Source organism: Oreochromis niloticus, linkage group LG15, assembly GCF_001858045.2.
Source record: "Oreochromis niloticus isolate F11D_XX linkage group LG15, O_niloticus_UMD_NMBU, whole genome shotgun sequence".
Lineage (NCBI taxonomy): Eukaryota > Metazoa > Chordata > Actinopteri > Cichliformes > Cichlidae > Oreochromis > Oreochromis niloticus.
Window position 1 is genome coordinate 11,481,756 of NC_031980.2, and position 25,724 is coordinate 11,507,479.

At 39.9% G+C, this 25,724-nt stretch overlaps 4 protein-coding genes and 1 non-coding gene across 8 annotated transcripts in view; 1 reads left to right on the top strand and 4 right to left on the bottom strand.

Annotated features, from left to right (window-relative positions):
• Positions 1-28: 28 nt before the first annotated feature.
• trnal-uaa (transfer RNA leucine (anticodon UAA)) lies at positions 29-111 on the bottom strand. Its single transcript has one exon. It is a non-coding gene; the product is annotated as a tRNA-Leu (tRNA).
• A 2,872-nt stretch (positions 112-2,983) lies between these two features.
• On the bottom strand, positions 2,984-5,262 carry LOC100700114 (syntaxin-11). 2 transcript variants are annotated; one of them, XM_005454643.4, is made up of 2 exons: positions 4,967-5,262; positions 2,984-4,245 (listed from the first exon to the last, which is right to left on the bottom strand). In XM_005454643.4, the coding sequence occupies exon 2, from the start codon at positions 4,229-4,231 to the stop codon at positions 3,329-3,331; it is 903 nt and encodes a 300-aa protein (XP_005454700.1). In that variant the 5' UTR covers positions 4,232-4,245; positions 4,967-5,262; the 3' UTR covers positions 2,984-3,328. The 2 variants fall into 2 exon arrangements, with proteins under 2 accessions (XP_005454700.1, XP_003449929.1); XM_003449881.5 differs by having other exon boundaries at positions 2,984-4,236; positions 4,967-5,239.
• Positions 5,263-5,540: 278 nt separating this feature from the next.
• Positions 5,541-8,875, bottom strand: LOC100699847 (syntaxin-11). Its single transcript, XM_005454644.4, has 2 exons — positions 8,169-8,875; positions 5,541-7,106 (listed from the first exon to the last, which is right to left on the bottom strand). Exon 2 carries the CDS (start codon positions 7,097-7,099, stop codon positions 6,200-6,202), a length of 900 nt encoding a protein of 299 aa, XP_005454701.1. The 5' UTR covers positions 7,100-7,106; positions 8,169-8,875; the 3' UTR covers positions 5,541-6,199.
• A 481-nt stretch (positions 8,876-9,356) lies between these two features.
• On the bottom strand, positions 9,357-13,214 carry LOC102077283 (syntaxin-11). Of its 2 annotated transcripts, none has more exons than XM_005454641.4 (2): positions 13,101-13,214; positions 9,357-10,520 (listed from the first exon to the last, which is right to left on the bottom strand). In XM_005454641.4, the coding sequence occupies exon 2, from the start codon at positions 10,511-10,513 to the stop codon at positions 9,680-9,682; it is 834 nt and encodes a 277-aa protein (XP_005454698.1). In that variant the 5' UTR covers positions 10,514-10,520; positions 13,101-13,214; the 3' UTR covers positions 9,357-9,679. The 2 variants fall into 2 exon arrangements, with proteins under 2 accessions (XP_005454698.1, XP_025754792.1); XM_025899007.1 differs by lacking the exon at positions 13,101-13,214 and adding an exon at positions 11,466-11,813.
• Positions 13,215-13,414: 200 nt separating this feature from the next.
• Positions 13,415-25,724, top strand: part of mthfd1l (methylenetetrahydrofolate dehydrogenase (NADP+ dependent) 1 like) — a 44,422-nt gene continuing 32,112 nt past the window's right edge. Inside the window, exons 1-16 of one of the 2 annotated variants that reach the window (XM_003449879.5) lie at positions 13,415-13,961; positions 15,271-15,355; positions 15,617-15,667; positions 15,770-15,823; positions 16,487-16,611; positions 17,150-17,250; positions 18,945-19,081; positions 19,604-19,715; positions 19,948-20,015; positions 20,122-20,219; positions 20,362-20,535; positions 20,751-20,887; positions 21,328-21,374; positions 21,972-22,079; positions 22,388-22,462; positions 23,151-23,253. In XM_003449879.5, coding sequence (XP_003449927.1) covers positions 13,726-13,961; positions 15,271-15,355; positions 15,617-15,667; positions 15,770-15,823; positions 16,487-16,611; positions 17,150-17,250; positions 18,945-19,081; positions 19,604-19,715; positions 19,948-20,015; positions 20,122-20,219; positions 20,362-20,535; positions 20,751-20,887; positions 21,328-21,374; positions 21,972-22,079; positions 22,388-22,462; positions 23,151-23,253 — 1,711 coding nt within the window. In that variant the 5' untranslated portion in view covers positions 13,415-13,725. Of the gene's footprint in view, positions 13,962-14,144; positions 14,426-15,270; positions 15,356-15,616; positions 15,668-15,769; positions 15,824-16,486; positions 16,612-17,149; positions 17,251-18,944; positions 19,082-19,603; positions 19,716-19,947; positions 20,016-20,121; positions 20,220-20,361; positions 20,536-20,750; positions 20,888-21,327; positions 21,375-21,971; positions 22,080-22,387; positions 22,463-23,150; positions 23,254-25,724 lie in introns of those variants that run through there. The other variant, XM_005454640.4, reaches the window with a different exon arrangement.

Sequence of the window (25,724 nt, forward strand, 5' to 3'; positions counted from 1 at the left end):
ACTTCCTAACACATCAACAAAATAAATTTACCAGGAGTGGGGTTCGAACCCACGCGGACATATGTCCATTGGATCTTAAGTCCAACGCCTTAACCACTCGGCCATCCTGGTATATACACCGTACCCCAACGCATCCCCACACTTGTAAAACTCAACACATCCACATACCGTTAATCATTATCTATTCTAGACCTAGTCATCAAATTGGCACAAAGCTAGCGATGCATAGCAGCGTAAGCAGACAAGATAAACAATAGCAAACAAACATACTGATCTAAACAATTGACACTACCGCTGCTAGTAGCTAGCAGCTAAGTCATTCACTGTCATGCTAACGACAAGCTCGACATCAAAAGCTTCAACTAAAACTACCGCTATCCTTAAGGTGGCTTGTATTTACAAAAACAAAACTAAAATATACATATATATATACCAGCTCGCATACTTGGGTTAATTGCTTCCATTCCATTCGAATTCCTGTGAGCCGCTCTCTCAAATTAGAACCCGCTTAATAACATTAGCGTATGCTAACCCGTAGCAGAAGTTATAGCAGGCGTACAACTTCTATATTGTAAATACACAGTAGCGTTTTTAGCTGCACATTGCAGCCAAACGAAACCTCGAAACAAAGTGAAACACCGATACCGCACAACGAATCTCTAAATTACGAAGTCATGGAGAATAAGTTGCCAAATAAAGTCCGTAGAAACTTCGGAGACTGAATGACAGCTAGTCTTGCTAAGTGTATGTGGATCTGAGTGAGTGGGACATTAACGGGACAGGCGCCATCAAGGATATTTCATTCTATATTTGAAAAACGAAAAAAAAAAAACTATAGTAAAGGGCCACATTAAGAAAAAAATAAATATTATTGTTCATTTTGACCATAAAGATGAAATTTCGAGACTGAACTCGAAATGTTATTTTGAGATTAAACTGTTTTGAAAAAAAATCGAAATACTGCTAACTGGTACGGAAATTAAACTTTGAATTTTGATCATACATAAGCTATTATGCATCGTTTTAAAAAGCAAAAAGCGGTTAGACGTGCACACAGTCTGACTCCAACTGGCCGAGATAGGAAACTTCAGTTTGGCATCTAGTTTGTTAAACAGTTTGTGGAGTAGAAACTGACTGCATCTATTCACATGGCTGTTGTTGCCTTGTCTTGTGCACTGAGCTATTCTTGAAATAACTACAGGATTTAATTCCAAAAAGTTCCAAATATTATATAAAGATTCAGGGTTCGTTTTTCACGTTTGAGCAGATTTCCAGCGATTTTTTTTCTCCAAATAACAGCTAATGCTCGATCTTACGTTCAAAGATGAAATTTAAATTGAAATACTAAGTGTTAATAGGTAAATCTAAATATTACATTTAAAGCTTAGGATGCTGACCAGACCAGATAAGCTGAAGAAAATGATAGATGGAAGCTTGAATATGTCAAATATGCACTCACCATTTAGATACACCTTGCTAGTATTGACATGAACCCCTCTTTTTCCTTCATAACTTCTTCAGTTCTTCATGGAATTAGTTGATGGAAACATTTCTCAGAAATCCTGCTGACTATTGACATGACAGCATCACATAGTTCCTGCAGATTTCTCAGCTGCACATCCGTCATGACTATCTCCTGTTCCACCACACCCTGAAAGTGCCCTATTGGGTTGAGCCATTTGAATACAGTGAACTCGCTGTCATGTTCAAGAAACCAGTCTGACATAATTGGAGCTTTGTGGAATGGCACATTATCATGCTCGAAGCATCAAAAGATGAGCACATTGTCTTCTTAAAGGGATGGACATGGTCAGCAACAATATTCAGGTGGGCTGTGGCATTTAAACAATGCTGTATTGGTACTAAGGGGCCCAAAGCAACTTAAGAAAACATCCCCCATACATCACCAGTAGTCTGAACAATTGATGCATGCAGGATCAAACAATCTTTCATGTTGTTTACCATGAATTCTGCCCTACCAACCATATGTTGTGGAAGAAATTGAGATTAATCAGACCAAACAATTCTTCCAATCTTCTATTGATCTTCTATTAGTAAGCAGGTACAGATTGTAGCCTCAGTTTACTATTTCTGTTCTTAGTCTTGCCATTCTCCTCTGACCTCTGGGATCAGCAAGACATTTTCACCCAGAAAAGTACATGCACTGGATATTTTCTCCATCATGTGTCATTCTCTGTAAACCCTAGAGGTAGCTGTGTGTGAAAATCCCAGATGATCAGCAGTTTTTGAAAGACACAGAATAGTCTGTCTACTTGACACCAACAATCATGCCACATTTAAAGTAATCCAAATCACCTTTCTTCCCCACCCCAGTGCTCATTTAAGTACCAAAATAAAACCTTAATGGATTAGATCATTTTTGTTACATTAACACAAAATAATCTTGGCCCAATGTAATATAAGAGAAACGTACACACAGATGACCAAGAAAGAGTTACAGTAAGATGAAGCCTGTAGACCATTTCCCCTGAGCAGATTAAGTTGTTTGTGTTTACTGCATTTATTCAAGAGTGAGAAGTAATGATTGTCTGATTTGATGAGACAAAGTCCCCTTGTCTACACCACACTCACTGCACCTCTTGTTGATATGACTTATTTTTATCTCAGTCTGACATGACATCTAGTTAAAAGCTACACAGTACAGCTCTTGTTCCACATTCAGGAAATAGTTGTGATTATGTCTGGATCATTTGGGTGTCAAATGTTTTTACACTTATTTAGACTCAAAGAATCTGGAGAAACTAGTTGATTTTTTAGTAACAACTAAATGTAGCATGGTTTCCAACTTCTAACATTTGCAATAGTATAATATGCCACCCAGCTATGACGCTTGCAGTGTCCAGCACATAATTGCTCATGTGCAATCATAAACTAATAATCCAGCACCAAAAACGTTTATTCCACCCATACTTCGACTCATCACTCGCATGATCCTGGTTCTGATCCAAGAACAAAAAGCCAGTTTTAATTTTCTACAGCTATAGTTTATTTTGTGCATCACTGAACACGATAACAGTCTCAACTTAAAACATCAATTTGTTAAAACTTCTCTCAAATACATACACGGGTAAATTCTGTGATCATAACATTAGCTCAAAATTTATCAAATTACAGATTACAAATTACTCCCTTTCACAGAAATACATTGTGTTTCTACCCAGGGTAGAACTGTCTTCAGTGCACTTAATGCCATCATCTTTCATCGAAATATTGCACATTACTTTTTCCTTTTCGTTTAGTTCCATATCTTTTACGTACATAGTTAAATGTTTATTCAGAATTTTAATCATTTACGTCAAACACAGTCCTAAAAAGTTTGGTCGTTTTTCCAGCACGGTAGACAGGGGCAACACTGGAGGAAAGGGTTTTTTCTCTTGTACTGTATGGCCTTCTTCATATGAACGTGAACTTTTTCAATATATTCCACAGTGTTGCACACATGAGCCTCAATGTTATTGAGCATGGATCCCTGCTCCTCCACTAGTATGGCCATTTGGAGGAACAGTTGGTGGATCTCCTTCATCCTGGCCTCCAGCTCCACCAGGTCCTTGTGTCTGCCTTTGATCTCGCACAACGCAGTGCGGCAAGAGCGTACACTCTGATTCTGAAGGCCTTGGGACAGCTCCGCCCAGCCCTCACCACCTTTGTCCACCAGCTCGTCCAGCTGCTCATCAGTGATTTCTTTCCCCAGTATTGAGGCCTGCCTCTGGATCCTCACCCTACAGGTATTCCTCTGAACCTCTTCCGCTTTACTGTAGTCAGTCATAGCACTGTGGAAGGCGCAGGTCAGTGACTCGTACTGAGCACGGGCAATGCGACTAACAGCACTGTTGGCGCCCTCTTTCTCCTCAAGCTCTTTGCTCTGTTTACCCAGGACCTGTAGACGGGTGTATAGAGCCTCCCCCCGCTGTTGGATCCCTCTAGCAATGGAGTCACAATCCTTTTTAATAAGGGTCAGGCGGCGCACGGAGATGCCAAATCGTTCGTTGTGGGCGCACAGACGTGCCACCTCCAAGTGGAGCAGGGAGATGTCCTTGCGTATGGACTCAGCCTCCTTTAGGATGACCTCAATAGCTGAGGAGCTCTCAAATATTACCGCTTGATGAGACAAAGTCCCCTTGTCTACATCATACTCAAACCCATAGAATTCGGGCTCATACTCCTCCTGCTCGTCTCTAATGGTCTGCAGCCTCTCCAACCTGTCCCGCATTCTGCCTGAGAGACCAGTGTATAAAAAGTAAAAAGTATAATAAATAAAATCCATAATTCAAAATGATTATCATGAACATTCTTCAAAGTGATGACAAACATGGAACAGAGTAATCTGATCACTTGGCTGTAAATTATTGTGCTTTGTTGCCATAATTTACTAAGGAGGGAACTTTAAGAGCCATCTAGAAAGATTGTTTTAAAAACTGATGATGCAACTGATGCATGTAAGGGCAGTTTTATCTGCAGTAGCCTTTTCCCGTGAGCAGTCACAGCTAAGTGACCAACAGGAATTTCTTAATTTAAACCAGGAACAAGGAAAGCACAATGTCATCCTAAAGCAGACTTTTCTATTTAAATTGAGGTTTTGCAATAGGATGGTGGTTTGTACATTTATCCAAGTACTTTCTCTACGTTAGGTCTGTCAACTCCACAAGTTGCAGTGTTTTTGGATGGCAGGTATCTTTTCATCAAGTTTCTGTCATAAGCTCAGAAAGTCAGTTTCCTCATTCCGCACCGTTCGAATGAATAACATTCACTTCAAAAGTTGTCTCAATTAAAAATAAAAGACTTAAACAAGTCTTCAGAAATCCTATCTTTCCTTCGAGTTGCCTGTCGAGTGGAGCCCAAATTAAATAGCCAGCAAGTCCCATCAATTATCTAGTTGCCTCCAGGTGGCAACACTTTTCCTTTGAAAAAACACAAATCCTTAGACTCACAAATCAAATGATCTTACCTTCTTTAAACAGCCGCCACACTCCGAAAAAGGCGAGTAAATCCTTTCAGCTTGTCTCATTTGACATTTTTGGTGCTCAGCATCTAGCAAGTATGTGTTTAATCTACTGAAGGAAGTTGGCCGTCTACTTTCTGTTCAGCATTGTGTGTGATTGCCGGCCCCTTAACAGGTGACTCACTTAAGCCTTCCCACTGCGACACATAATACTTCCTAGAGTATTGTTTCACCTCATGAATCAAGCAAATGGATTAAGTAAGAAAGCATTCCTGGTAAATGACATGCCCAAAAACAAGAATTAATGAAAATTTAAGGAAACAAACAAGAAACCAAAGGGATTTGACTAGACGTCTTGAAAAATGCATAAGCAGCTTTATTTGTTTTGTGACGGCACCTGTGTGCAGGTTAAACAACTGGTTAATGTCATTAGACGCATCATGACAAAGAGCAGCTGTCATTGAGCTGGAGGTCCAGATTTTCTCCAGTTTTCTGTGCGTTTGAGTAAGAACATAGCAGCCCTTTTAAAATGTTAGTGTTCATGTGAATTGTATGTTTAAAAAATAAACCCAGACACCTATTATATTTAATATATTTTATATTTACTTGTAAGAGAAATCACATAAGACAGACAAAAACATTTTAATATACAGAAGTTAAAATAAGGTAGTGTGCATGGTGCATCACTAGTACAATCCCTGCAGAAGTTATATCCCTGTTAAACTGCTTCGTTACCGGTACCATCTGTTTTACTTCAACCACAACATCCATGGTATTGGTGCTAAGATGTGTAGTGACAAACCAAACATTTCTTCAAGGTTATTTTAATGGAACTTTCAGAAATTGTATAAAAATATCTGAAAGCTACTTATTAGTAAATGTGTAACCTGAGCAAGCTGAAAAATACCTTCACGTACCATTTGTTTCAAGTATGCATCATGCCTAGGTCATTGTTTTTTGACACAGGTTATGTCTCAAACCCTTACTACAGACATTAAAAATCAAGGAATTACATAAATAGAGTTTTATGAAGTTTAACCCAAGAATTTTTGCATTTAAACCAACCAGTTTGAACCCCTTCCCTCAAACCTTCATTTTACTCTCTGAGAAAATATCAGGCTACTACAAAGACCGTGATGATAAATATTGTGAAAATAACATTTTCGTGACACGTTGAACATTTTGAATATCCTAAGAGCTAGATGTCATCGTCTTTGCTGGGTCATCCTGTTGTACTGATTAGTCGACGCACGGAAAACAGCTGCAAAACATCTTTCTAAACGGGTTCTTGCTGTCATGGCGTTTTGCCTTGCCAAGTTTAAAGAGGACATCCTGCATGAGAGCATCAGTTTTCTGAACGTTGTTCTGGATAGAGTCCAGCATGGGGCCTTGCTCCTCTACCAGCATGGCGATGTCCAGGAATATCTCATGGATGCTCTTGATGCGGCTCTCCAGGTCCAGCAGCTCCTGGTGCCGTTTCTCAACCTGGGACAGAGCCGAGCGCGCAGTTCTGCCTTCAGTCATGATGTTGTCGTTGAAGATGTTCCACTGACCTTTCTCAATCATCTCCTCCACCTCCTCTCCCGTCACCTCACGCCCCATTATCTCCATTTGCCTCTGGATCTGGGCTTTACAGCTTTCACGGTGGCTCATCTCGGCCGCATTGTAGTCAAACATCGCATCGCGAAAGCCATTACTGAGGCAGGCGTACTGGGTTCTGGCGATACGCGTCACAGCAGAATTTGTGCCGTGCGTTTCTTCTAGTTTCTGCGTCATGTCGTCCATTTTATGTAGACGTGCTAGCACATCCTCAGCCCGCGCCTTGATATCAGCTCCAATAGTGTTAGAGTCCTTTTTAATGGTGCTCATGGTGGTGGTGGCTTGGAACATGCGGGAGTTCTGCTCACGAAGCCTCTTAACTTCCAGGCGGATGAGCTGGATGTCTTTGTGGATACCTTGTGCCTGGGCAAAGATTTCGCCCAGAGCAGGGCTGTTGTCGCTAAACACCACTGCTTCATGAGGCAACTCATCCTCCAGGTCAACATTACTGAAGGAGTCAGAGACAACGGACTCCGCGTACTCCATTGGCTCCATGGGGCCGCTGGACAGCTCCTGGAGGTGAGTTAGTCTGTCCCTCATGGTTGGTCTAGGGAACAAGTGAAGGTTAGAGGTCAAGATGTTTTTCCCTCTCTCTGATTGCTGAACATACAATGGTAAAGCTGACTAATTAAAGAAGGGCCTTTCTCAACGGTGCAACACTAAGCAACTCAAGATCCCCCCTCCCCCTTTTTTTGTTCATAATTAAACACCTTCACACCTTGTCTAAGTTTCATACCAAGTTGAAAATATCTTCCTTCTTCCTTTACGTATAATCCACCCAGCACCAATCACTGGCCTAACAGGTTCTCTAAAGAATAATAAGAGGTGTTCCTTCCTACCAAACTAGTTCCTTCAACTTATGGTCTGTCTGTAGCTAGATTCATTTTGACTTTAAAAACTCACAGACAGAATTTTATATCCGAGTCTGAGAAGCAGTCTAAGTAAAAGATCTTTATATTGTGAAAAAGGGACGGCGGTGACATCATTTAAAGGCATTTCTGGCACTGCCACTACACCCTTCCCGTCTCTAGTGCCCTATCTGATTTTGTCAGTGCTTTTAGTTGAGAATAACTGATAATCTGTATCTTTGATCAAAAAAGCCCTCATACAGTTTTCCAATTAAGATGCAATCTAGTGGATTAAATGTGTATCATAAATACATGTGGTCCTTATCATCATGTTGGATTTTTGTTGTTTTGTTGGTAGACTTATTCAACACTTGACTCACTGTTTCAATATTCAGTGTTTTTTTTTTAATCTAGGAAATATTTTGATTAGGGCACAATGTATCGTAAAGTACAATAAAAATGTAAAATAACAATAATAATAGTAAAAAATAATAACTAAACAATTGTGGAAGAAAGGTGTACGTTTTTCCACAAATATATGGACATGGTTTTAGGCTGTGTATATGTCACGCTAGTGTCTATTTCTACTACGATAAATCTCGTTTACTACTAAAAACCCAAAACAAAAACAAATTTAAAATCACTTTTCATTTGTCTGATGGGCCACAACTTAAACTGGTATGTTATCATTTCATCTTCCTTCGCCGTTCATGAGCAACGAGATGAAATAATCTCGTGAAGATTAAAGGAAGGATCCTCACCTGCTTCGCTTTTATGTCCACAGATATCAAAGTTTGTAGGTTGCTGTCAGGTGGCCGCCGTGCCTCAGCAGCATCCTCCTGTTCTGATGTCGACTGCTCCGGGCCGTGAGCACAACAATGGGCCCCACATGCGTAACGCTGCTATATCTGGAGCTAAAGCTGGAATTTTACTGTGTTATTTCTTTTTTGTCAAGCTGACCAACTGCGCCTCGCCATGCAACTGCGGTGAGATGTGACTTGAGGAATGAAGCCCGGTCGGTTTGCTTTGCAGTGACGCCAATTGTGTGGGCCAAGGTGTGAGCAGCGGGTGTGTAACACTCAAGTGCGTGCCAAATGCAACTTGGCGTCTTCTTGTACAATTAAGCAAAACTGTTGGCATGGAACCTTCGAGGTCACCTTTTTTAAGGGGGTTGCGCTTAAAAACGCATTGTGACACTTATTGGCCACGCACTGCGTCTTTGACCTAACATCTAAAGCCGCTGCAGGCTACCTGACAGTTTCCGAGATGAGCGAGTGAAGCCTGAGCTGATTTTAGCTCACGTCAAGATATTTCCCAGCCACGCCCAAATGACTTACACAGTACCGGCTTGTGTTTGTGCAGGAGAGATCAGACTTGTGTGGTTTTACCAGCTTCTTGCACTGTACCCTGACTAGAACACACAATAAATTATGTCTATTAACAGGTTGGTTAGGTTCCAGACATTCAAGCACTATACATATACTAATAAACGTACTAAACTAATAAACAATATTGTTGTGCTTTATTAATGTAAATCTATTGGCAGTATTTACTGAAGGTTTTACTGTTTCCGAGATGCCTGAAAAAGCAAACGGTGTGTCTGCCTCTTTAAGAAAGACTTAAAGTAAAATGTGTGTAGTAGATCTAGTCTTTTTTAATGAGCTTGTGTGGGTTATATGTTTAAACAAATACATTAAAAATTTCAATATATTTTCTTAGAGACAAGGCACAGAACACGGGAATAAAAAATGTTTAATATTTAAAAAGTAATTAAAAGGCAGTAAAACAGATTAGTGCATAAGTAGTGTAATCCCTGCATAACCTATATAAAATTAAATCTCTGTTAAAATGCTGTATTATTGCCACCCTTTCAGGGGTCTGGATGAACGGCTTCTGAAAATCAGCCAAAGTTTAACAGTTCAGTCAGACTACAAATAATTGAAGAATAATTCAGCCTTTCTTTAGCTACAGCAGAGTTTTATTTCTTTTCTGAAACTGCATAAAAATGTTTCTCAAAGTCACAGTTTAAAACAAACAAACACAAAACATCAGACACAAAGTAGACAAATCCCCTTGGGGCTGCGACAGGAAGAGTATCCGACATTTAAAAAAAAAAAAAAAAATATAACATTAAAAAAATTTGCCAAATCAAGCATCCGCTGTGGCAACACTGTGAATGTGGGAAGAGTCAAAATTAACTTTAATAGCAAATCCCTCACATGATGAGACTAAGCCAGCTTAAAAAACAAACAAAAAAAAGTATCTTCAGCTGCTATGTCCTTTTAAATATTCTTTTGAATGGGTTGTTGCGGTCATGGCGTTTGGCCCTGCCAATTTTAAAGAGAGCATCCTGCACGCCTTCATCGGTTTTCTGAACATTGGTCTGGATGGAGTCCAGCATGTTGCCTTGCTCCTCTACCAGCATGGCGATGTCCAGGAATATCTCATGGATGCCCTTGATGCGGCTCTCCAGGTCCAGCAGCTCCTGGTGACGTTTCTCAACCTGGAAGAGAGCTAAACGCGCAGTTCTGCCTTCAGTCACCACGTTATTGCTGAAGATGTTCCACTGACCTTTCTCAATCATCTCCTCCACCTCCTCTCCCGTCACCTCACACCCAACTATCTCCATTTGCCTCTGGATCTGGGCTTTACAGCTTTCACGGTGGCTCATCTCGGCCTCATTGTAGTCAAACATCGCATCGCGAAAGCCATTACTGAGGCAGGCGTACTGGGTTCTGGCGATACGCGTCACAGCAGAATTGGCACCATGTTTTTCTTCTAGCTTGCACGCCATGCCATCCATGTCACGCAGGCGTGCTAGAACATTCTCAGCCCGCGCCTTTATGTCAGCTCCAATAGAGTCCCTTTTAACAGTGGAGGTGCCATGGAACATGCAGGAGCTCTGCTCACGAAGCCTTTTAACCTCCAGGCGGATGAGCTGGATGTCTTTATGGATCCCTTCTGCCTGGGAAAAGATTTCTGCCAGAGCAGGGCTGTTGTCCAGGTCGACTTTGCTGAGGGACTTGGAGAGAGTGGAGTCTGCATTCTCCACTGGCTCCAAAGGGCTGCCGGACATTGCCTGCAGGTGGCTCAGTCTGTCCCTCATGGCTGATCTGGAGATCACGTGAAGGTTGTAGAGGTCAAAATGATTTTCTATTCACTTAACAAACATTAGTAAAGCTAATTCATTCAAGTGGGTGAGGAGGTGAACCATTTATGTTTGAATTTAAACACACTTGGCGCCTTGCTTGCTTCTCATATCTGATGAAAATAGTTTTCCTTCTTCCTTCAAGTATAATCCACCCACCACCAATCACTGGCCTAACAGGTTCTCCAAAGAGTAGTCAACAATGTTCCTTTTCACCAAAGAGAGATTCATTTTGACTTTCAAAACTGAGCTCTAGAGTTAGAGTTATATCTTGGATAAACAGCCTAAATATTTTCAATGCAAAAAGTACACTTGTATTAACAGGCATTTCAGTCATTGGCACTACACAGGCCTGTTCATCATTCTCCTGTCTGATACATTTGTCCCTGGTTTTAGTTTTAAAAAGCTAAAAACTGTAGCGTTTATGTGATTCTTTTTCAAGCTGAAATTGAATGTTTTCTCTCATAAATACATTTAAATACTCCAGGTGATCACATTGGAAATTTTCATCTGCACTTATTGTTCAGACTCCGAGGATATTTAGATTTTCTCCATATGATTAGTCTCATTAATATTTTCATGATAAATGACAGCAAAGTACACCCAAGCACACTATGGTTATGTCAGTGCATCAGAGAGCAAATATATGGTTCCAACACTATAAAATCCAAAAAAACCCCCCAAAAAAAACCAAAGAAATGTTTTAGAAGAAATGATAACTTAGAGATATCTGATCTTTTCTTACATGTCATACAAATGACTGCCGTCTGTGCTCAGTATCTATCACCATGTAATTTCATAAGTTACCCATACTTTTTGTCAAACCACAAAATCCCACCATTACCATTTCATATGCAACAAGGTCAAATAATCATGCGCACAGTGACAAGATTAAAGGAAAGATCCTCACCTGTTTGATCTTTATCTCTACAAATCAAACTTTGGCCATCATCTGAAGTCTACTAATCCGGACTGTGAGCACAAAAAACAGTCCCACGTGTTACCAGTGCTGCAGCCTCTGAGGTAAAAACTGAAAATCTGCTGTGCTTTTTGTCAGGCTGCACAATTGTGACACTCCGTCACAGTCATGTGACTTTAGGAATGAAGACAGATCAGTTCAACCTTGACCTGCACCACGGGAGCGTCAGTTCTGTAGGACAGCTTTGTAAACATAAACTTGGACCTAGACTTTAAATCAACACACCAGACTTTTTCTGTTCCCACACACAATCTGGTGAATCACCAGTTGATTCACCATCAGCAGCTTTTCTCCTGGCCCCTGATCCTCTGAGTCTCTGTCAAAATGAGATTTCCCATCTGTGACAAATCCCAAATTATCAAAAGAAATAAAATGGTTCTGGATCAGACATGGGTATGAGAAATTAAGATAATGCGCAGTTCATACCACTCTTTTTAAATGACTTTTTAATCATTTTGATTGTAATATTTAATGGCTGGAAAATAAAATGATGCCGCGGCTCATCTGCAGTATCTACACGGCCACCAGGGGAGGGCAGCCTACACTTTCAGAGCAGGTAGGATAAGGTGTGTGCACCTTGTGTATGTGTGTTAGACACACCCAAATGACTTCCACCACTACATGCACAAACAAGTTTGGATTTTAGTAGCTTCTTTTTTTAAAAATTCTTCTGACTACTACACAGTTAGTTATACCCCTTAGCAATTTAGTTAGGTTTAAGTCAACCCCTGTATTTGGTGACGGTTTTATTATTTTGAGGAGGTCAAGTCTGCTTGAGGCATTTGTAGCACAATGATCTGTCCTGTGTTTAGCACCGCATGTTTTGGCTCCAAAATCGACCACAAGCACAGCTTAGTTGCTTGTTGATCACACAAAGACAAACTATGTTTTCTTATCTGGATAGTTGATGTAGGAAGGGGTGTACGAGCCTAGATAAGAACTTTAAACTTGGATGAACATTCCTGCTGTAAAATACATATTAACTGTTTCTTATCTATAATATATTTATCGCCATCTTTTGAACTATCATTGCACCACAAGGGCAAACCCGGTCTCACTGGAATTTCTATTAGATTAGACGCATTATTATTCTCTTTATATATAGATACATTAGTTTTCCTTAATATTCTGCCAAATCCCTTACTTGCAGTCTTTCTGATACACATCAAATTTGCACGATTGGTACATGACTTCAAGATAAAAATCAGGGTTTAGGCTTCAATCATAGGGAACAGGAATGTAGCTAAACTTACCAGTTCAACTTAGGCCACTAACCCACGCTGTGTATAGAAGCCTAATTTATCACATGCTGTTAATCGAAGAGTGCCGCTCTGGTTTAGGAGTATATTGACAAGTGTTTGCTGATAGGGAACCTGGTTTTAAATTATTCTGATACGACATATGAATTGAGGCATAGATTATTAATACTGATTGTTTGGCCTCCTGTGAATAAGTATGTTTGAGTGAGTGAAACGTTGATTCTTAATGAGCCTGAGACGAAATATAGTTTTACTCATTTACCCCGCTTACATTATTGCATTGGGTTGGATGGATATGTTAACTTACCGACTGAGGTGTATTTTGAACCCACTGACCTAACTCCTCTCAGGGTCTTCAGCACGTGAACTCGCGTGGTCGCGAGCATTCGCTTCTTGTTAGGCTGCTGCTTTCAAGTGTACCCCGGATTTTCAAATGAAAACATATGAGGACTTTAAAATGCTGGTTTAATAACAGCATCTAGACTTGCAAGAAATGTAGCATTTATTGTCTTATTGAAACAGTCTTTCACCTTACCAGTGACTTTGGAGTAAGGAAACAAATGCAGTTCACGGTCGTTTACACACGTTATTAGATAATCAAAATATTGTGGAGGCATATACACACTAACAACAAGGCATCCGCATGTTACTCCTAAACGCATTGTGTTGTCTTAAAAGACCTTTCTTTCTATGGAAACTGCCTATTTGTGGGTGGGAGGATGGAGGAATGGGGGAAAACAAAGCACACCGACCGCTAGTTTTTCATCTTTCCGACTGCCCGTGAAGACAGCGCACCTCCATCAGCACCCTGTTGCAACCTCAACTTTCTTTTTGTTCCTTTCAAGGAACCGGGATAATCACCGCTGCCAGAGACGAAAGGAGAAGAAACACTTTTTAGTCCTGTTTATTTTTTTTTTAAACATAAAACTACAATGAAGTTGGCGCTAATTCGCAGTGCTTACAGCAGTCTCCGGGCACATCCAGTCCGTCCGGGCAGCAGATTTACCGGGTTTTCGCGAAGATGCCTACCGATAGGCATTACCAGCAGTCGGTTGAGCCTCCGAGCGGCAAGCGCTACCTCCAGCACCGGCACCAACCCGAAGTTAACCGGTAACTTTGGGGTACAATCTCAGAAGGGGGATGAGTCTGACTACGACAACCATGTGAGGTAAAATAACAACAACAGCAACAACAATGTAGAGTAAAAGCTTGATTGTGGTGTGCCATGACAAATTATTTTAACAATTAGCTAAAAAAAAAACAAAAAACGAAGTTCGTTGGAGGGATGGTTATCTACGTGACAAAGGTAGTAAGCATTTCCGGTCTCACCGGCGTTTTGGCCCCTGGCTAGTAGCCACTTCTGCACGTGTCCCCGTGTCAGAGACACCAGCCAGCTGATGCAACCCTTTTCTGTTGTTGCTAAACATGCGACACTGAGCATGTTCCCTAATACACGAGGAACCGAGTCAAAACACGCAGGCGTGGATGAGTGATGCTAACTAGTTTTACAGCTAACATTTAAATGCATGCAGATCTATAACATTTGTACTGAGTGTGAAGAAAATTTGCAAAAGGGATTTATTCAGTTTAAGTTTAACTTTAAAGTTTTGGGCTTTTAACGCATTTGTTAAGGTACAGTATATGTAAACATTTTACCCCCACCCGCCCGCATATTGCCGCATGCGCACTGAAAACGACCATGGGTTGTTCTGGTATCAATCCGATACCAAGTAAATGTAGGGGCAATATTGCACAAACCAATACTGATACAGATACGTTTAACTTTTAAAGGCATCTCATGTAGGGGAGAGCAGTGTGCCATGACTTCTGAGATAAATCGTCACCAATTTATTGGTGTTGATCCAATACCAATATAAGCTCTGGTTTCGATACTATTGATACTCCACAGAGTCTGATGCATCATTCATTAGGAAAATTCCTGCAAATAGACAAAAAATGATGGCTTGATAGGTCCTAAGCAATACTTATCTCACATATTTCACAAGCTAGTCTGTGAATTAAAGTGAACACAGCACCTGACTGCTTCCCACCTTCTCATCAGCTCCATAGTTTGCTGCATGTGCTGCAGACATTACTTGAAAACTTGGTTACACCATGTGCTGCTTTCAGTGTTTCAGCACATGTATGTGTACTTTCTGTATTTCTCAGTGTTCATGTGTTCGATTGTTCTTTCTCTTCTGAGTTACCTCCTCGCATTTGGTCTGTTTTCTTGTTGCATTGCACTGAATTCTCAAAGCCACTGTAGTTATCAACCCCCCATAATTATGCTGCTTCTTTACCTTGCTGCATTCAGTACCTTGAGGTGGTTTTTGTTGTGAATTGGTGCTATATAAATAAACATACCGGTATTTGAACTGAATTATGTATTATCCACTTTCCTGATGGGGGTGTTTTATCCTGCGAGTACCCATTAATAGGTTAATGGGTATTTCTAACCAGGTTGTCTTCTCTTGTAGGAAAGTGGTTCAGAGCACCAGGGAAGCAATTGTGACTCTGCAGAAAAGAAACCCAGCAATTCAACCCTTGTTAGCCATTCTACAGGTACTGTAAGGAAAAACATGAATACTGTTATAGAACAAAAAAATGAGTGCAAATACACTGTCTGATTTTGTAGTAAGCAGTCTTTAAGTGTTGTTAATGCTTAGAAAAAGCGTAGCCTAAACATTTCATGCTAGAAGTCTCCTGATTTGCTTTAATTTTCTCCTGACCTTGAGGGTATCTGTTTTTACTGAAGTTTCATCTCAGCTTTTCCATATTATCAGGGTTCTGTGCGTTGTTTCAGAATTTTATTTTACTTCAAAGGCAGGTGAAGACGATAGCATGCTGGAGATCAATAAGAAAATGGCAGTAAAGGTAATCCACGCCACCGCTTCTCCTTTTTCTGACTTTTCTTCAGCTTGGCCATTTTGTTCTTTTGTAATGTCTACAAAATATCTCCTCTCTCCTTGTCCGCAGATTGGTTTGAACATCACTCAGATTTGTCTGGCAAAGGAGTGCAATGAAGATGATGTAAGTTAATGTGACTCACAAGTTAATTTTCCCCTTAATAGAGAACTCTTCCTCCCCCCTCAAAGTTAAGCAAGTCACTACATGATTACCATTCTCATGTTTGTGCAGCATGTGATTATGGTGCCTGTGTGTTCAGGTCTTCAGTATTTCCAGTTTATTCTTCATTTATCATCTAAGTGACTGAATCAGGTTTTATCCCACCTAGTGATATTTTCCAGCATTATGTAACTGAGATTTGGGGGAACCTTCTTGGCTCTTCATTCAGCTGGAGCCTGCCACTTGAACCATGTAGACATAAGGAATTTATGGGAATAGCTTAGACATTTGACCTGACAGCGGATGATCTATGTTGCCATGCCTGACTTTAGGAGAACTCAGCTGTTCTACTTTTACACATTATCTCGTCCCCCTTTCTCCTGTTTTTCACCTCCTCAGGGATTTCCACTACCACTTTCCCTTTGCTCATTAGGTAGTGCTGATTTGTTAGATTTTGAAGGTGCATGTGCTGTTTGTTTCTCTCTTGACTTTTTTGTAGACTACCACATAAAGTACCTGATTATCTTCAATATTTTCACACTCGTTTCGTCTACCATTTTTTCACTAGATCTCTCAGATGTGTCATTGACTGTTGTTTTTGTTTTTTTTCTTTATGTATGCATGTAGATTGTAGAGGAGTTGCTGAAGTTGAATGATGACCCCAAAGTGCATGGTATCTACCTTCACCTCCCCCGAGGTTCAATCACCAGTCGGGTCCTCAACACCCTAAAACCCGAGAAGGACATCGAAGGGTAAAAACTTGCAGGGGCATAAATATTTAGTCATTGTGATAACTAAAGTGCACTGTGAGGGCATTTATTTTATAAGTTCTATAAATGTAAAAATGTATGTAAGGTTGTTATTCCAATTTAAAATAAATGAATTAACTCACGGTGCGTGTCCTATTGACCCAAATCAGAAAGAACTGCTCACAATTAAGACGTTCGTGCCCAGTGTGTGTAGACACGTGATGAGAAAATGAGCACGGGACCCTTCTTAATCACGATAAATTGATCAGATCTGGTTCAGTTAAGGATAGATTATCCAGAGGAAAAGTATATATGTTGCTCTTGATTAATGTAAAACTTTTTTAACCTAATCCTGATGAAAACTATATATCCTCATATGTTATTCATTAGTACTGTGCTGTGTCTTTAACATTTATTATGTGTGATTGTGTTATTAATATGTGTACTGTTATCCATTGCACTTTATTAATCTGTTATGCTCTGCAAAAAGCCGATGGTTAAATAAAAAATGTAATTTCTATATGTTTTTCTCTTGTTGTAGGATATCAGACTTGAATATGGGCCGTCTGATACGAGGAGACCTGAGCAAAGGCTTTGTACCTCCTTTAGCCAGTGCTGTTTTGGATCTGCTGGAGAACCATGGTGAGTTTCTGCTGAAGGAAACTGAAGGTTTTCCTCTCTCTACACAGTGTCAAAGCGCACAGGAAACATATCAGAAGTGAGACGTTAAGTCTCCCGTGAGATTTTAATTTTAAAACTGAGTTAATGCTTTAGAAACCAATTATATGCCTGACTTTCTGCCATCCTTAACTGCATTGTGCAGGTTTATGCACCTTGTGCCAGAAATAGAGTAGGAGCATATTTTTAGCCAATGAGAAAAATCATCACTTTTAAGAAAGTCACAGTGTTCTGATTAAGTGCATTTGCATTGGTGTGTGTAACCAATCGACTGTATTAAATTACAGTTTATATAAACAGTTGACCCAAAAGCGTCAGTTTGAATGAAAAAGAAATTAAATGCAGCCAGTGTGCTTGAAATATTTTCACGTTTCAGTTCAGTTCAATTTAATTTTATTTATACAGCGCCAAATCACAACAACAGTCGTCTCAAGGCGCTTTATATTGTAAGAAAAGTGTCTGGACTTCTTTAAGTTTCCTTGAAGACGTTTCACCTCTTATTCGAGAAGCTTCTTTAGTTCTGAAGTAAAGAAGCTTCTCAGATGAGAGGTGAAACGTCTTCAAGGAAGCTTAAAGAAGTCCAGACGCTTTTCTTTCCATGCTCCTTAGACTACGATGACCTGGATGACTGAGAACCTTCACAGATATATTTATATTATAAGGTGGACCCTACAATATTACATACAGAGAAAAACCTAATAATCATATGACCCTTTATGAGCAAACACCTTGGCAACAGTGGGAAGGAAAAACTCCCTTTTAACAGGAAGAAACCTCCAATAGAACCAGGCTCAGGGAGGGGCGGCCATCTGCTGCGACCGGTTGGGGTGAGAGAAGGAGGACAGGATAAAAAACATGCTGTGGAAGAGAGACAGAGATTAATAACAAGTATGATTTAATGCGAGAGGTCTCAAAGTGATTCTCACTGTGCTCTGATTGGACGATATATATACACTAGAAATTAAATTAGATACACTGATAAATGTGGCAGATGTTTCTCTTTTTTTAATTCACTGTAAAATACATCAGAATCCTTTACTGTTAACTACTTAAATCTGATAGCTAACAGGAAAAGATACCATTGCTGTGGTTATTATAAAGACAACTGTGACTTTAGAAAATATCTTCCAATTTATTATTTAAAAAAATACAAAGAAAACATGAGCAAGAAAAAAATTAACAAATATGTGAACACGTAATGTACTTAAGTCCAAATGGCTATATTATAAAAAGGTGAAGGAAAGACATTGAATTTGGTGAGATTTGACCATATTTCTGGGATGTTTCTTTTTAATTTAAAATGCTGGTAATTTACTGAACAGGGGGTCTGTGCATATGAGATACAGACTTAGATCATGTTGGTTGAAGTCACACTTCAGGTTTAGATATTTTCAGTACTGATAAAACTACTAAAGATTTCCAAGCTCTTTAATAAAAATGCTGAACCCTTCTGTGTAGAATGTTATAAACTAAAGGTATATTTTTAAAAAAAAAATCGGGTTTAAGATTTTTTAGATTGTTATATTTTATATTTTGTCTTTATTTAATAGTTTAGCTTCAGATATATTTAAATGGGGAGCCTGACAGGGAGTCCATCGACAGACTCGGCAGCTGGGGGCATTTCCATTTGCTAATGATCATTTTAAACATCCCTACAGATGCTCCTTTGGAAGGAAAAACTGTGTTGCTGGTTGGTGGAGAGGGACCCCTTCAGCTGGCCGTGCAGTGCCTGATTGAACGAAGTGGAATGGTCACTCTGAAGAGTCACTGGAGCTCCAAGACCCTGCAGGCGCAGGTGTGACAGGGTGTACTCACATTAGATGATCTGCATTGTGCCTAAGAAGCTACCTATGTCAAAATCATTGTCCTAAGTAATGAATTAATGTATAAGGAGTTCCAACTCCTTAACCAGGAGTTAACCAGAAGTTGTTCCAATGAATCCTTAAAATGCCTAAAATTTTGTTCTGCAAAATAGAGAGGGAGAGCTTGAGAGAGAAGAGTTGTAGACTAAGGCCCACTGCGGGTGAGGGTGTCCAATTTAAGTACCAGTTTAAGTAAACACTCAGTATGTGCAATTGTGGTTTGAAGTTTGTATACACACATCATGGGTTTAAATCTCATGTTGGGCTTGTGCGATGTTAGTTGCTGGCCACACGGAGACAGTATTCTCATTTTACAACATCTCACTGGAGCAGTTTTGCTAATGGGAAGATGTTCAAAGACATTTTTCTGCAGAGGTTCTTTTAGGTCATTAATATTTCATTATTTTAATTATTATTTTAATTTCTTCTTCTTTAATATTTTTCCCTTTTCCCAGGTTATGCAGGCTGATGCTGTGGTCCTGCTAGATGTTGGAAATATGTATGTTCCACCCACCTGGATTAGACCAGGGGCTGCTATCATTTACTCTAAGCCAGCTCTGGAGAAAGGTATTGCATTATATATTGTGTTTCCAATCAACTTGTGCTATAGTGAACATTAAATGATTTTAAAGCCCTCCATTGCAGAGACACTTTTTAAAGTTATCGTTTAAAAATGAATAGAAATCAGTGAAATTGCAGTTTCAGATGCACTGGTTTGCGTCCACTATCGCATGCTTTTTTTTGTTGTATGGATTTGTGTACTTATTGTGTGCATTAATCCTGTTGTCGTTTGTTTTAGATGAAAGTGCTTTTGGATTGTCTTCAAAATCTGGATTAGAAAGCCTCACAGCAGCTTACAGAACACAGGTATATATATTCCTATGTGACTCCTGTCTTTGGCTTACTATATTCCTCCTTACTTATTCGTTAGCTTCCTCTGTCCTTCTCTTTTCTTTTCGTTTTTTTCCGTTAGAATGTTGTCCGGAGTTGCAGTCGGTGGCTCAAGGGTCAGGAATACCGACCCTGGCATCTGCGCAGCCTCAAACTGCAGCCCTTAACTCCTGTACCAAGGTATAGACCACTGTGTGGTGAACACTGGAATTTAACTTCATTCATCTTACCCGGATTCTTGTTTACCTCATTTTATTGCTATTTGAATAAGATGTGGTGGGTAGAGCCATTATCCATATAGTCTATATGTTTTCTCTGTCAGTGATTTAGAGATATCCAGAGCTCAGATACCAAAACCAGTAGATCAGCTGGCTGAAGAGATTGGTTTGCTACCAGAAGAGCTAGAAGCCTACGGGAGGAGCAAAGCTAAGGTTCGACTCTCTGTGTTGGAACGCCTCCAGTCACAGCCTAATGGCAAATATATTCTGGTTGCCGGGTGAGTGACTGACCAAATCCTCTCTTATTCTTTCTCCTGCTTCATAATAATAATAATAAAGTTTATTTGTATAGTACAACATTAACATTACAAAGAAAATAAATAGGTCCTAGTATAGACCCCTGTGGGACTACACAGTACAGGGTCATAGTGTGCATACCAGAAAAAGAAAAAGTCTGATATTTGAAAATCTTCTGTATTCTCTCTTTGTTCAGTATAACTCCCACCCCACTGGGCGAAGGTAAAAGCACAGTGACTGTCGGCCTAGTCCAGGCGTTGTCTGCCCACCTTAAGCTCAACTCTTTTGCCTGTCTCCGTCAACCATCCCAGGGACCAACTTTTGGAGTTAAAGGTCAGCAATGAATACTTGGGTCTTTATGCTAACTGTACTTGGCTTATCCTCGCTGAAAGATATGCTGTCATCTCTCTGTGCTCCTTGGCATTCCTTCATCTGGATACTTTTTATTTTACTTTACTGTTAGTCATTCCAAACTATTTTCTCCTAAAACAATGAGTGTTTTCTCTAAAATCCTGTTTTGTGAGAAAACTATGATAGAATAGTGTATTTTCACATTGGAACCAATGTTTAATGTTTCAAATTGTGAATATTTCTACTGAATACATTCAGTGACATTTGGACAAGTTTAGCTATCTTTGTCAGTGTGAGGTCAGCTCTACATTTTGTTCTCGGGTGGAGCAGTTCATTTAAAGTCCAACACTCAGCACTGTTTCTTTGTGTGTCCTCGTCCTGTTGCCTGCCTCACACTGTGTTTCCTCTCCTTCTGTGCCTAGGGGGAGCTGCAGGAGGTGGGTATGCCCAGGTCATCCCTATGGAGGAGGTAAGACACACAGACAGGCTCAGAGTGCTCCCTAGCAGGACAAGCGCAGGCTTCAAAGACCTGAGGCATGCAAAGACTCACAGTAGTTTGTACAAAAAGACACACAAGCATACATTCATGACCCCGGAGCTGTGACTACAAGCACAGTCCATAAAGACACACAGAACGAGGGGTTAAGCCCCAGCCTTGTAGGCTACAATAAGGCCAACTACTTTTCTCATTCTCTCAATTCACCCTGTTTCTTCTACGCCTCCTTCTTTTAGGCGCAATAAAAAAAAAAAAATATTTGTTTGTCTTGAGATCAAAGGGCTTGTGTCAAACTGTGAGAAAATGTGTCATAATAATTTTAAAGACTCAAGGGACAAAATCCAAGCCATGGGAAGATTACTTTAGTTGAACCCACATTTATCATCTGCTACCAAATGCTGTGGGTGCAGCCCACTGACCCCCATTGTCAGAGGTTTTTTTCTCCATAGGGGCTACTCAATCAATCTTACAGAGTGTACACTTCTGCAGTAGCATGTTGATGTCTCGCCTGTAATCCTTTCATCTCTCACTGTTTTTTTTTTTCCTGCTATTTTTTTTAAATCTTCTCAGTTCAACCTTCATTTGACTGGTGACATTCATGCCATCACAGCTGCCAATAACCTGGTGGCAGCAGCCATCGATGCCAGGATGCTCCACGAAGCGACACAGTCAGACAAGGTGACTGTGTGAAGATATCATATGGCAACGCTAGTTTAAAAAATGCATGCGTAATATAATGACAGTATGGATTCCTTTTGCTCTCAGTCATGTTTGCGATTTGCTGTAGATTTATTTTAGTCGGTGACTGTAAATTATTCTGTGGTAACTTTTTAAGTATTTGATTTATTTCTGTAATCCTGCTTTTCATGCACATAATGCTATCTTGTTATCTAAATTCCAGCTTAACAAAAGTCCTTTCCTCCCATAAGGACCGGTTAAATGTACTTTAAATAATAGTATTGTTTTTTGTTTTCTTTACCACCAAGGCCCTTTTCAATAGATTAGTCCCTTCTGTGAATGGAGTCAGAAAATTCTCACCCATCCAGATCTCCAGGCTGCAAGTAAGTTTAAATACTACAGCTCCATAATCACATGTGATGTCCATGATCACACGTGAACTAACTAAGCATTGTGTCTGGGGTGTTCATGAAAAGTTGTTGTTGTTGTTGTTGTTTTTGTCCACTAGGGGGCCTCTGTGGATCCAGCTTAAATTTTCACTCTTACCCTTCACAGTGGCTGCATCACCAAACATTTCTTTATGCCAGATAAAACTCTTTGTTGTAAGAAGAAAGAGTAATTCAGCCTTCATGTAGTGCCGATGAAGAATGTCTAATATTTAGTCCTAACAGATAAAATATGTATGGCAGATGTTACTGATCCAGGAGATGAAAGTTTGAACATGTTTACAGTTTATGTCCTGTTGGATGAAAGTCCAGGGTTAGAAAAAAAGGCTATAAAATTAGTGTTAATTGATGAAGGGAGAGATTAAGATTTTTAAAAGGCTTTTTTTTAAGCAGAAAACTCCAACTAAACCTTCTGATCTTGACAGTGAGTTAATAATTTCCTGGTTATTTAGTCTGGATTTGTTTGCTATGCATGAATGATACCTCCCACCTATTATGGTGGACATAGTGGGCTTCTTTCATGTTAAATAAAATCTAAACAGCATCAGAAACATGTGGAACAAAATCTTGTTGTTGTTTTTTTCTATTGCTTAATTCTGCTGCCTCATTCTGTCTCAATTTCTAGCGCCTTGGCATCAGGAAAACAGATCCTGCATCACTCACACCTGAAGAAATCAACGCGTTCGTACGTCTTGATCTTGACCCCTCAAAAATCACCTGGCAGAGAGGTATCTTTATAAACAGACAAATTCTCTGTGTGCTTTTTTTTTTAAGGGGGGGTTGTAACTGTACCGCAAGCATGACTGATTCAAGCTGTTTTCACACTAACTGTGTGTCGGGAGACTCAAACAGAGATGTCGTCCAACTCAAATGCAGCACCCAGCAGGAGAAATACTCCTTAGGCAAGAATTTTAGGCGAAGATACCGCCTGTGTAGAGCTGTGTGTGCACCAGACAATTACCAGCACTTTTTTTCACATGAGCACAGTTTAATCAGTTAGACTTAAATGGAAACTTTTAATGTCTCTCTCTAACTAAGCTGGGTCTTTGTGTTCTCGCATATAATGGGAAACATCTTAACACTGAGCAATTACGCTTAAATGTATAATGGGGTAACTGAGTTAGCACTGGTTCAAATCTTCTGGTCAGCTGGGGCTTTTCTGTGTGATGCTTGCATGTTGACAAACACATGTATGTTAGGTCAATTGGTGGCTCTGAATTGAAGATAATTGTGAGCCATTTAAAGTGTATGAAATAAAAGTGCTGCATGCATGTGTGGTTAAGCATGGCTTGTATTTTTAAATTGCTTTTAAGTGCTCATTAAGAGTAGAAAAACAACTGTTACATGTAAATTTCACAGCTTTATCTACAACTGCATTAGGTTTGTCACTCAGAAAAAGTATTGCTTTACATTACTTGGCTGGTCCAAGTCATTTGTTGTACTACCTTTTACATTACTTATGCACAAATTGGTAATATGGCCTAAGATGCATAATTACCATGCGGTCCCACACCACATATCACCGTGCTAATGAGGAGCACTTCACAGTGATGCTACTGTCCTAAGTCCAAATGCTCATCAGTGCAGTTGTTACCTGTTGGACATCAGGTTGTGGCTTCTTGTCCAGGCTTGGCATACATTCAGCTTAAATAGGATTTTGGGCTTCTTTGCTACTGCCTGTGCAGATCCTTGGTACGAGTTGTCATGTTAGCATCAGTTGTTTCTGGCCTCTCCCTGCTAATAAACTGAAATTAGCTGACTGTAGGATAAATGTGCAGGAAAAAGGCAAATTTGATTCATTTATTTATTCAATTTTTACATTTATAACAGAAATGGGCGACCGTGGTTCAGGGGGGTTGGGAAGCTCATTTTGTAACCGGAAGGTTACCGGTTCAATCCCCTGCTCTGTCTGTCTTGGTCGTTGTGTCCTTGGGCAAGACACTTCACCTACCGCCTACTGGTGTTGGCCAGAGGGCCGATGGCGCGATATGGCAGCCTCGCTTCTGTCAGTCTGCCCCAGGGCAGCTGAAGCTACAACTGTAGCTGCTTCCACCAGTGTGTGAATGTGAGAGTGAATGAATAGTGGAATTGTAAAGCGCTTTGAGGGTCTCGAAAAACGCTATATAAATGCAATCCATTATTATTATTATTATTATTATTATTATTATTATTATTATTATTATTAAAAGTGCTAAGTGTATGTAATACAGGTAATGACATAAGTAACATAATTCTTTGCTAAGCAGCATTATTGCGATTACTGAATTTCCGATAGTGTTGTTGCAGAGAAAAACGTAATTACAGTAACATGTTACTACACCCAACACTGATTTAGAACTGCTTATGAAGTCAAGTGGTTTTTATAGCAGTGGCGGTGTAAAGCACGCAATCTTAATCTGGCCAAATGTGATCAACACCGCAGCAGAGATGCCTTGAGATCTTTTACATTTCAAACTGGTGCAAAGGGCCTGCTGCAGAACACCAGTCTGATTGTCTGCGCTCGGATGTACTCGCAGTCAAAAAGCAATATCATGACTATCACACAAATCTAATTATCATAAAAAATGTCTGACAAACATCTCATGCTCTGCAATGTAAGTGTCTTATTGGGCCGTTCCTGAGGAATGTCACATGCAGTCTTGAAATAGAAGGTAATTTCCTTTCTTATATAATGAATACAAAAATGGCTTCATATTAAATTAATGTAAAGTGTCAGACAATCAGTCACAAGATTATAAACGTGGGTACGGCAGCTGTGGAATTAGCTACAGCAGTGATAGCTGGGTTGGTTTAAAGTTGCCTGTGAGACAGCCGGCCAGGTGCTGCTTTGACCGACGTGGTATTTTACTCTGTCGGCTTCGGGGTCACTCATCATAAACAAACTCTGGAGATTAAAAACAGGTTCAGCACCTAGTGTGACTTTATTTCATGTGTTCACGGGGCTTATTCTTACTTAACTTTTTTCCTAAACTTGTTTTTTTATATGGACACACTTTCCTTTTTTCATGAAAGGGAAGGTTCTTTCATTCTACAAAACCAACACAGGATTAATGTCTCCTAAAATGATTTCCTGGCTGAGTGCAGTGAATTTCTAACCGCATTATCAGAAAGTAGCCTTAAGTGCTGAGTGAGGAAACCTTCATTAGCTAATCCATTTTAAGATAAACACACGTTATGTGGTAGTATTTATAAACGTGTA

Bases quoted from the DNA above. Each gene is read 5' to 3' on its own strand.
- LOC100700114 (XM_005454643.4), bottom strand. From the start codon at position 4,231: ATGCGGGACAGGTTGGAGAGGCTGCAGACCATTAGAGACGAGCAGGAG.
- LOC100699847 (XM_005454644.4), bottom strand. From the start codon at position 7,099: ATGAGGGACAGACTAACTCACCTCCAGGAGCTGTCCAGCGGCCCCATG.
- LOC102077283 (XM_005454641.4), bottom strand. From the start codon at position 10,513: ATGAGGGACAGACTGAGCCACCTGCAGGCAATGTCCGGCAGCCCTTTG.